General features: G+C 53.2%; 1 protein-coding gene across 2 annotated transcripts in view; it reads right to left on the bottom strand.

Annotated features, from left to right (window-relative positions):
- Positions 1 to 11,344, bottom strand: part of ABCA3 (ATP binding cassette subfamily A member 3) — a 32,234-nt gene extending 20,890 nt beyond the window's left edge. Inside the window, exons 1-5 of one of the 2 annotated variants that reach the window (XM_039732024.1) lie at positions 11,291 to 11,344; positions 6,444 to 6,542; positions 3,363 to 3,627; positions 2,606 to 2,733; positions 2,348 to 2,513 (exon numbers count right to left, since the gene is read on the bottom strand). In XM_039732024.1, the coding sequence (XP_039587958.1) occupies positions 2,348 to 2,513; positions 2,606 to 2,733; positions 3,363 to 3,627; positions 6,444 to 6,497 (613 nt within the window). In that variant the 5' untranslated portion in view covers positions 6,498 to 6,542; positions 11,291 to 11,344. Of the gene's footprint in view, positions 1 to 2,347; positions 2,514 to 2,605; positions 2,734 to 3,362; positions 3,628 to 6,443; positions 6,543 to 8,321; positions 8,419 to 11,290 lie in introns of those variants that run through there. The other variant, XM_039732025.1, reaches the window with a different exon arrangement.
- Between the last annotated feature and the right edge of the window lie 258 nt (positions 11,345 to 11,602).

Below are 11,602 nucleotides of genomic sequence, written 5' to 3' on the forward strand. Positions count from 1 at the left end.
GGGGGATGGGGCTTGGAGGGACAAACAGCTTTTGTGGGAAAGATTGTATGGGAAGAGGAACAGGGACTAAAACTGGAGTTCAGAGGAAAAGCAATATAACCATCACTGTGACACAGGGGACTGGGGAAGGATCGATACACAGCAAATTCATGGAAACACTGGTTTGGCTTGGAAGGGACCTTAAAGCTTATCTTGCTCCAGATCCTGCCATGGGCAGAGCAGCCTTCCACTAGACCAAACCAGGATCTTGCATAACCATCATTTAGAAGGAGCTGCCAGGAAAACTCTCTTCATGGTTCCTGTCTTGCAGTATGGCTGTGACTTTGTAATGGGGAGATTCTCCGTCATCGGGGGACTGGGGAAGGATCGATACCCAGCAAATTCATGGAAACACTGGCTTGGCTTGGAAGGGACCTTAAAGCTTATCTTGCTCCAGATCCTGCCATGGGCAGAGCAGCCTTCCACTAGACCAAACCAGGATCTTGCATAACCATCATTTAGAAGGAGCTGCCAGGAAAACTCTCTTCATGGTTCCTGTCTTGCAGTATGGCTGTGACTTTGTAATGGGGAGATTCTCCGTCATCATCAACCACCACAACTCACTGAGCTTGTGTTTCTCCCTTTTTTCTTTGTAAACCAGAAGAATAAACAATACTATACAGGTTGCAGTGAGAAAAAGTATATCCTGTGACTCACACGTCTGGCTTAAACTTTTGTGCACTAGAAAACACTGCAAATATTTTAATTTCCCAACAGCATCTCCCAAGTGGGAAGGGACACACAAGGATCACGAGTCCAACACCTGTCCCTGCACAGACACCCCAACAATCCCACCCTGGGCATCCCTGGCAGTGCTGTCCAAACACTCCTGGAGCTCTGGCAGCCTCAGGGCTGTGCCCATTCCCTGGAGAGCCTGGGCAGTGCCCAGCACCCTCTGGGGGAAGAGCTTTTTCCTAATATCCAATCTAAACCTCTCTTGACACAGCTTTAGATAACAAAATAAACTTAAAATAGTTTATTTTTAAGTGGAATTGCTGCCAAATGTTACCTGAACAGGAACTTAAATTCTCTTACAAAACCCCAAATGAACATTTTGAAAGTCAGCTGGCTAAAATAATCCACAGAGAGAGAAGATAACAGTGGAATTATGAGATTGGGAACTTTGTTTGATATTAACTCATGTACTGAGCAAACACTCTGGGGCTCTGCTTTATTTACACACTGTGAGCAAAACCTGTTTGCCCACTTCCTCGCCCTCACTCTCCCTGGACACTGCAACACACAGGGAGAAATCCCACTGAGGGAAATATTCCCTTTGCCACCACAGGAGGAGCTCCTAAAAATCCAGTCCTAAGCAGCACCAGCTCCAAGAATGTCCCTGCTGGCTCATGCTCTGCCCGTGGTTTGGCTGCCCTTAAACACCGCAAACCATAGAACTGCTCTATTTACTTTTCAAGTACTTAAGCAGTACAATAAACACGGGGCAGTTTGGATAGCGATATAAAATTTTCATTAAACATTGAAATGGGAAAAAAGTTAAATTTTAAAATGATTCATGCACATTAAAACTTATTCTTATCCAACCCTGCTCAGCAGAGGTGCCCAGAGGCCAAGCAGTGCCCATGAAGTCACAGGATAAAATTTAAATAAAGGATAGCTATAATGAATATAACAAAATTGCAAATAGAGTTCAATTAAATCTAAGTAATAAATAATAATTCAACAAAATAAAGACACATTAAGATATAAATAATAATTTACTATCTATAATGAATATATTAACAAATATTAAGAAGACCTATATTAAATAATTAATTCGTATCTAAATATTAATTTTATAATGTGTCGTTATTTGATGAATTGTTTATATATGTACAAAACTGACTATAAACATCTATAGAAAAGCATAACTATTTAACTATTTATATATTCATACGTATTTATATGTAAATTTTAACATTTTGTTCGTATCTAAATATTAATTTTATGTGTCGTTATTTGATGAATTGTTTATATATGTACAAAACTGACTATAAACATCTATAGAAAAGCATAACTATTTAACTATTTATATATTCATACGTATTTATATGTAAATTTTAACATTTTAATATATATAAATATTTAATTGCTTGTATTTCTATAAAATAAATATATGCTTATAACAAACAAATATTTAATTGTTTGCCTTATACAGATATAAATTTAATGCTGGTATAAATAAAAAACAATATTTCTTTATAATTGCTTGAATTTAATAATTTCTTTTAAATGAACCTATTTCTCAAAAAGCTGAGAGCCTGCCAGGTGCTGTAGGAAGGTGACCCCACGTCTGGGCCGTGCTCACCTGGGGTGCCCCCATCAGCGAACTTGGCCTCGCGCGGCCCGGGCAGCTGGAAGAGCGGGAAGAGGTAACTGGTGTGCCAGTCGCGGTCCAGGTTGGGGTTCAGCCCCGTCTGCTCGCTCCGCGGGGCGTTCCTCGGGCTGTACTTGAAGCGCAGCTCATACTCCACCTGCAGGGGAGTTCAGAGGCGGGTGGGGCAGCCGCGGTGACACGCGGGTGACACCTGGCTGGGGGAGGCAGTGCCACCTTGCCCTGGCTCACCTGGAGGGGCAGCGGGGCCGAGCTGTGCGGGAAGCGGTGCCGGAACACGACGGCGGCCAGGACGCTGCCCGAGCGGTTGTCCAACCTGACGTACTCCTCGAAGTCCCGCTCCGAGGGGAAGCCCTGAGCTGTGGAGGAGAAACAGGGAGATGCAGGATAGGGCACAGCAAGGCACCATGCGCTGCTGCCCGGCCATGCCCAGGAGCATCGCTGGGCCCAGGACAGGAGGGATGAGCTGTGCCTGCTGTCAGACACAGGGGAGTTGCACAGGATGCTGCCCTGTGTCCTGGGCATGCAGACATTCCTCCTCCTTGAGAGCAGGAGTCAGCTTTCCCACAGAAAATCCTAACAGCTTGGAACACCAAGTGCTAAAATTTTCTGTGCCAAAAGATTTCCAAAAATACTCTTTCACAGGGAAGCGCTGTGAAAGCCACTTTCTTTAACTGTTTTAGGGTGATATTTTTCTAAACGGAAACTGCAATAAAATGAGACCAAAAAGCAACCCCATATCCTGTCATTTTACTGAAAAAAACCCAAAACCCATCAAACTGTAGCCTTGAAGTTCAGAAAAAAATAGTGTTCCAGGAGCATGAGGATTCAGAATCAGTCACAGAATGGCTTGGGCTGGAAAGGACTGAAAGACCATCCAGTTCCAAGACCCTGCCATGGTCAGGGACACCTTCCACTGGACTAGGCTGCCCAGAGTAAAGATCACACCAATCTCTGGGGTAGAAGGGGCAGCCCCAGCCCCGCTCACCTCTGATGTTGATGGGCAGAGCTCTCTCCACTGCCTCGGCGATGCTCCGGACAGCGCTGCTGTTGGAGGGGACATAGGCCAGCTCCCAGGGGTTGCTGGCATGCTGGGAGGAGAAGAAGCTGGGCAGGTCATCCACAGACTGGGTGGGGTAGAGGGTGGCGTTGGGGTGGCTGACGGAGTGCACGCGGTGCCGCAGCGCGATCAGGATGGCGGCGAAGAGCAGCGGCAGGCACACCTCGATCAGCGTCACCAGGATCTGCCGCTTCTGGGGCAGGGGGAGGATACAAACGTGGGTAAGGACAGAAAATATATCATGTACCTGTACATAGCACAGACATCTAGATATCCACCAGAAGTGTGTACCTATACACAGATACTTATCCATATATAGTACGCTCTCTCAAGAGATAAAACAGAGGATGCAGACACTGAAGGTAGATGAGCACAGTCACAAGGTTCAGGGCATGAGAACACCAAGGAGCAATAGCATTCTTGCATTCCACAAGGTTTCACAACCTGGGTTTTTCCAGAAGCCAGGAATGACACTGTGCTGGTTCCCACATCCTTCAGGACTCTCCAGCCAAGGGGTCCCCTATCCTAAGCACTGCTGCAGCTCAAACCAGCCTCCACCAGAGCCTTCCTCACCACCTGAATGACCCTGGCTTGTGCTTTGTTCCTTCCCTGTGCCCTGGGGCTCTGCCACGTGCAGCAACACTGCCTGAACCAGTGCCACTTTTCCTCCTGGAGTTCAGTTGCTCCAGGCAGCTGGACATGGGATCTGCATCCCAGGATGGGGCCCAGCAGAGCCTCTGGCTACAGCAGGACTACAGCTTGGCAAGCACACCCACGGGCATACCCAACCCACTACTGCACTACACACAGTGGCTCTTTTTGGTTTTTTTTAATTGAGATTCAAGAAGCTGGAGAATGAACTCAAGCCCTGCACTGTGGACCTTCATCCATCAATTCCCCCAGGGCTATCTCTCCTGCACAATGCTTCCTAGCTAGTAACACCCCCATCAACACAGGTTCATTAGCATCCAATGAAGATCAATCAGCTTTCAAACTGGTGTCCCAGGGGAACTGTGGTCATCTGAGCAACCTGGTCTAGTGGAAAGTGTTCCGGTCCACGGCAGGGCAGTGGGATGGATGGTCCCTTCCTATCCAAACCATTTTGGAATTCTGTGATTTCCTCCTACAAACCGAGATGCCTTCACCTCAAGCCAGGCTCAAGAGCAACCAGCTTCAGCCACAGCAGTGACAGCTCAGAGATGTCCCTGGCCACAGGGGTTCATGGCTGCTCAGAGCATGTGCCTGGAGCAGAAGCAGCAGCATTAACCTTTTCTGAGGCCTCTGGCTAATTTGGGCTTCACAAGACATGGGGATTTTGCACCCTCTCCCTTCGCCAGGATGAAAAGAGGAGCACCAAGTGCTTAAGTCTCACAACTTTGCTGTCACAACTTTGCTGTCTTAGCAACTGGATTTTATCCAGCAGCCAGTGGGCAGGCTCAGGTGGGCAGAGTCTCCAGTGGGGCAGGTAGGGAGCCCTGAGTGCAGCCTGGACATCCTGGGAAGGGAGACAGCCCTGCAGAAGCCAGAGTGAATGGGATCTTGGACAGTTTGTCAGGAGATGATAAGGGGACTATCATTACCCTGGCTCTCAGAACCCACTGTCAAAGCCCATAACACCTCTTGGGGCTTCTCCTGGGAGGAACAGTCTGATCCAGCCACAGCCAGCCCCAGCAGCGTAGGCAGGAGGCAGAAGCTTTGGGCAGGCAGGGAAAAAGGAGCTTTCCCAATGCCACGCTCATAAAAGCGAACGCTGCAGATGTCTGATGGGTTTATAATGCAGCCCTGGCAGCCCAGCTGCCTCCCACTGATTTACTATCACACTAAAGCTCTCCCTGTCTCCTGGGCTGCCTTCAGAACAGCTCTGTCTCCCTGAACTCACAGGCTCACACACATTCACCAGCTCTGCAGCAGAAGTCATTCAAGCACTGTATTCCAGAGGTGACAGGGATACTCATCCATAATCACCACCTCTGCCTGGCCCAAGCAGCTCTGGAGAGCCACATGTGCCAGCATCCATCCTCTCAGTGGGCTGGGGGTGACTTGGGAGCTCTGTTTCTTTATCAGGAAGAGGACTTCTGGCTGTATCCTGGCCCAGTAGACCTGAGTCAGCTTGTGGCCTTGGAAAACACACTGTGATGCATCCTCAGCCTGGAGCACACCAGAAAACAATGCTTTTCCCCTGCAAAGGGGATGGGGGATGCTCCTGGCTGCAAATCAGCCCTGCTGCCAGTCCCTTTAGTCCCCTCGAGCCCAGTTCCCTGTTCTGTGCCTGCAGGAAGGCTGGGTGCAGCCAGCACTTCCCTCTTCCTTTGGTTTATTTTTACAGCAACACTGTGCTGAGCTGCAGGCAGGTAATTGAAAGTGTAAAGCCAGGCTGCAGCCATCCCTGCTCCCTTCTCTTCCCCACACTCTGCCAGGGCTGGCTCCATGTCCCAGTGGAACCACAGAATCCACCCAGGAACACTTAAAGGGGCTGTGGTCTGGGCCAGCACCAGGTGGGACCTGCTGGCCCTGAGGTCCCCAAATCCCTCAGTACCACCCAGCTGCCATGGTGGGAGGTGGGCTGCCAGTGGGTGCCAGTGGTTTAATATTTTTAAGACCCCTAAAAGCTGCTCTTGAGAATGGTAGAAAGCAATGGAGGAAAAGAACCCCAGGGCTCCAGTGTGTTGAGAAGGCACTGGGACCTCCAGAGGAGGCTGTGCAATGAGACAGCTTGAGACAGCCCACTGTCACATGGATGGGGTGTGGGTTACCCAGTCCCAGGAGGAGAGAGCTGAGCTCATTGTCAGAGGGCAGGCTGGGGACAAGGAAACTGAGTACAGAGCACACCCCATAAGGTCACACAGCACAGCACAAAAGACACCACGTGCACAAATAACCCAGTTTTCCTCCTAGAGATGCCCTGTGTCCACGGGGGAGGCTTCCTGAAGAAGCCAGAGGCTGGGCAAGCTCTGATGTACCCCCATTTAGCGGTGCCAGAAGCAGTCCCTAGGTGCAGTGCCAGCCTACCTGCAGGATGTAGTTCTTCCAGAGCAGCAGCCTAAACTGCCTGAGCACAACCATCCTCCCATCAGAAGGGGCCCAGCACCACCAACGCTCCACAGGACCCTGGAGGAGAGAGAGGAGAGAGCTGTGAGTGCCAGCTGGTGGAGCCAGGCAGCAGGAGGGCAGCATCCCACAGCCACACAGCCCAGGGCAGCTCACACAGCCCAGGGCAGCTCTCTGCTCCCAGCCTGGAGCCACAGCAGCTGGCTTGGCCCCAAAAATAACCCTTGTGCTTCCTCTCCTAAGAGTAACGGCCCCTGGTTCCTGGCATGGCTGTTCCCAGAGATGGAAGCTGCTGTTTCAGTACCCGGCTCCTTCCCAGCAGCAGGCAGCAACAGCTTTCCTCAAGCTGCAGGAGCACAGGGTTACAGAACCACAAACACGGCCCCAGGAAGGCTGTCAAACTTCTGGCAGCCTATTATTTTGGGATGGGTGGAGATTCCACCCAGTTGTGCCTCCACCTCCTGTCATGTGAAGAGTTGGTTCTGCAACACTGGGTGCTTTCCCAGCAGAAACTCTACTGGGAGAGGCAAGGATGAGAAAAGGGCAAGGGAAGCACAAGGGAAGGCCGGTGCTTGAGAATGATCCCTCACTGCCTCCTCCCCCTCTCGGGAAGCATCCGCCATCCCTTCAAGTTGTTTGTGTCTCCATTTGCAGTGGCATTTCCTGATGGAGCACTGCTATCCCACCAGGACACTGGCTGGGATTCTGGGCTTGCAGAGCAGCACAGAGAAGGAAGGGGCAGCCCTGGCACCAGCAGCGGCTTCTGCCCGCACTGCCAGACTCTGGGCAGTCCCCACCAAGCAGTGCCAGCCTCCGAGCATGGCAAATCCTGACAGGATCACAGTGGACAGCTGCAGGGTCAGCTCCAAGCCGGTGCTCCAAAGCCTGGCAGTACTGAAAGCTGCCATGGGGACACGGATGGGCACATAACCCATGAGCAACACCCTGGCAGATGCTCCAGAGCACGTTCTCCAGCCCTGGTTGGGGTGGTATCAGCTATGGGGACGCAGCTGGCACCCAGCAAGCTCAGCAGGGGTTTCAGGGTGCCCCAGTGAGAGGATGGGAGGTTGCTGACCCAGCCTGCCAACCTTGGCTCCCAGGCTGGTGAATGCACACAGCGAGCACAGCTCCAGTGGCAACAGAGCTGCAGCAACAGCAACCTGAGACACGCAGGGCACAGCAACAACACCCATCTGCCTCACCCGCTCTCTGCCACAGCTCCTTGAGCTCTCCAGGAGCCTTCTCCAGCCTTGGCACACACCTTCCAGCCCCAACCCTAAACCCAGGAGCCTTCTCCTGCCCTGGCACACACCTTTCCAGGCTCAACCCTAAACCAGGAGCCTTCTCCTGGCTTTGCAAACACCTTCCCAGCCCCAATGTTAAACTCAGATGTGTTCTCAGAGCACAAAATACCCACCAGCTCTTTGCCACTCCATGCACAGAAGACAGATTCCCAGATTCCCACAACAGCAGGGACATCTGTGTTCAAGAATCTTTCTCCAGGCAGGAAAAAGCAGAAGAGATCTTATACTTCAGCCCCAAAAATCCATCAAAGCCCCTACCCAAAGCAAGCGGGAAAGGAATAGCAATGGGGACTTGGCAAAGGCACCTTCATGTGCCTCACAAAGTGCCATGTCTCCAGCTGACCTCTGGTCCACATGTGGCCAAGCAGAACAGTCTAGGCTGTGCCACAGGATCCCTCAGCAGGCCCCCGGGCCCACACACACACCCCACACAGCACTGGAAGCGCCCCCAAATAACCCCCCACTCCCAAGCAGAAACCTATGTCATGCACCCCCTTGAATGAATGTAGAGCAAAGCAAGAGAATCAAAGCTCACTTTGAAGAGGATGAATGCTTCAGGTCGGCCAGGAGCAGCTGCTGCCCTCACCGAGATCCCAAATCCTGCTCGCCCTGCCGCACCCTGGAACTCAAGCTGCCCCCCCGACCGCCCTCACGGGTCTTACAGCTGCTGCTGGGAAAATGTCAAGCAGCTCTTGGGTAACACAAACACTATACAAAGACTGAAAACTCCATTATTGCCAATAAATATTTTCCAAGTTTTTAAGTGTTCCAAGAAAACTCGTTCGGGACCTTTCGCTTGCCGGAGATGAGAGGAGGAAGAAGTTAAGTTACAAAAGTTCTTAGTGGATTTGAGAGCATAAATGGTTTTCCAGGCTCTGGTATCCAAAGAACAATTTTTTTTCCAACCCAAGAGAGAAAACCTGTTTTGGGAGGTGCTCCCAGCCATGATCAGAGGCATCTCAGGCAGGGCCCAGGTCCATATCTGGGCCCACCTTCGGCTGAGTGCCACAGATGGATAACGACCTTGGAGGCAACAAGGTGCCTTGCTGGGCAGCACATTGGGTTGTCTCCTCCGAAGATGCTTCCACCTGACCTCAAGCACTACAACATAAGACTGAATTTCCCACCAAGAGGCAGGGCCAAAGATCTGGGAGGAGAGAGAGGTGACCACCAACAGCTTCTGCGAGAGCAACCCAGCTCCTCTCCCTGCTCTCTGCATCTGACCACAGCAGGAGGAAGGGTCTCCTGAACACGTGAGTGTGGACACACCCTGGCCATCCTCAGGGAGGTCATTGAGGAAGTAGACACTCCTGCCTGCCGACAGCCTGCATGAGTGGGTATGAGACTGGTCCTCACCACCTGGTCCCCACCAGCCCCTGCCGCAGTCAAGCTGTGCCAGATAACGTGGTGGCACCAGCTGCCAGCCTGGACCAGAGCTGTTCTGCCAGTGGATTTAGATGAGGACAGGCTGAGGATCGGCAGGGATCAAGGCCACAGCATCCCACTTCCTGACCCACTTCCACACCGCCTTGTCGCCGGGAGCTGGCTGTGCCCGGCCACCGCCTCAGCAGAGAGGGCCGAGCAAAGGCCACGTGCTCCCGGGAGCCTGCAGTTATTTTAGAGCACACAGTGCATTTCTGCTCTTCTGATGTCCCGTTCCCATAGAAACCAGCCCTGCAAATGGCAGACGTTGCCTTTTTTAATATAAACCCGGCATTTCTTCCTGCTGGTTGACAGAGACACCGTATCACCCCTACAAGATGAGCTGCCAGGTGCCAGGGGTGGTGGCATCACACACCTGGCAAGGGCTGTCAGTCCCTGGGTACTTTCCACACTGTCAGTGAGCAGGAAATTCCTCTCTGCTCCCCACAGTGTCTGTGCTGGAAATTAATCAGCCATAGCAGCGCAAGGACTTTTTATGGCCACTGTTTACAGGAAGAGCAAGTGATTTCCGAGGCGGGTGTGTGCAGAAAACCCAGGTCCTGCAGAGAGCAACCAGGGCCAGCAGCCACCAGACCAGCCATGAGTGTTCAGTGACACACAGCTCTTGTTGCTAGGGTGTTTTCACCTTCTCAGTGTTCACAGAGATCTGAGAGTCACAATAGAGACCATAAAAACCTCACCTTGGCTGTGCAAACAGTAATAAAACTTTCTAAGAGGCTGTAAGGCTGGTGGGGTGCTGGGTGCTGCAGGGACCAGTGACCTCACAGCCCTCTACAAACTCAACACCCAGTCTCTGACAGATATGTGAGTGTGGGTTTGACCCAGACAGGAACTTCAGGCCTTGAAATAAAGAAGAAAGTTGAAGCTGGATCCTGTTTGCAGAATGAGGGGTTGGCTTGTGCCCAGCTGCTGCCCTGCAGTGGGAGTGGGTTGGCGGGCACAGGGAGTCTGATGGGCTCCATGGCTGCATCTGTGACTGCCTTTGCTGGGGCAGCAGCAGGAGAGGGGGGACAAAACTGCTGCAAGAGCAGGTCAACCCCTTTGCCTTAAAAACAACACCACTGGTTTGCCGTTTCTCATAAAATGACAAACTCTGCAAACTCACTGGCCTCATGAATTTAGCAAGAACAAGGTCTGGAGCACAACGCACGGGTTTCTCACAGACCCTGCTCCTGCCCTGCAGTTCTCAGGGGCTGGGCAGGATAGGGCATACAGGCAGCTGCGAACAGAGGACAAGGAGATCCCTTCTGCTTCTACTTGGTTTTAAACATTTCCAGGGATGGGGGTGCCACTACCGTCCTGGGCAACCTGTTCCAATGTCTGACCACGCTTTCTGTGGAGAAATTTTCCCACTATCCAACCTAAACTTGCCATGGCACAACCTGAAGCTGTTTTCTCTTGTTCCATCACTTGTTCCCATGGAGCAGAGTCCAACCCCCACCTGCCTGCACCCTCCTGCCAGGGAGTTGTGGACTAAGATCTTTCCTGAGCCTCCTTTTCTTCAGGATGAGGCCCCCAAGCTGCTCCTCACTAGACTTGTGCTCCAGACCCTTCCCCAGATCCGTTCCCTTCCCTCGACACGCTCCAGCCCACCAAGATCTGTCCTGGCATAAGAGACTTTCTCATACCGAGGCAGGGCCCCGGGGCGGAGCGGGGCCGGCAGATGCCCCCTCGGTCGCCGCACGCCGTGCGCGCTCCCCGGCAGGGAGGGGCGGCCGGAGCTCCCCCGGGATGCCGGCGGGTCCCGGCCGAGCATCCCCGGCGGAGCCCGCGCGGCGCCGCCTGCATCCGCCGCAGCCCACGGGGGACGCGGGAGCCACGGCCGGCATCGAGCCCGAGCCGCGCCGGAGCGCGGAGGCGGCAGCGGAAGGAGCCGGCCAAGGGCCCCGGCGCTGCCGCAGCTCCGGGCGGGGCCGCCCCGCCGAGTGGACATGAGGCCGCGGCTCCCCGCATCCCCCGTCCGGCCCGACGCCCCGCTACCGCTACCGCCACCCCCCGATGCTCATCATCCCCCCCGCGCTGGCGCCGGTTCCAGCACCCATCGCCCCCCTGCTCACTCACCGGGCCGGGCGGCTCCGGCTGCGGCTCCGGCTCCGTCCGGCCCCGCCCGCGCCCGCCGCGGGACCGCGGCACCGCGCACGCGCCGGAGGCGGGACCGGAGCGGGGCGGGACCGGAGAGGGTGAGGAGGAGAGCGTGTGTGTACGTACACACATGCACACACACGTGTGCCACTGCTTGCGGTCATTTATGTCTGTGCCATCCTGTGTGTGCGTGGCATGCGTGTGTATACATCCCTCTGGGTGCGAGCTCTCAGGGTGTGCCCACACCCCGCTGGGCATTACGTGCACCGGTGTGTGTGTGCGCAGGGCACT

Source organism: Passer montanus, unplaced genomic scaffold, assembly GCF_014805655.1.
Source record: "Passer montanus isolate IOZ18808 unplaced genomic scaffold, ASM1480565v1 scaffold8, whole genome shotgun sequence".
In the NCBI taxonomy this organism is placed as follows: Eukaryota; Metazoa; Chordata; class Aves; order Passeriformes; family Passeridae; genus Passer; species Passer montanus.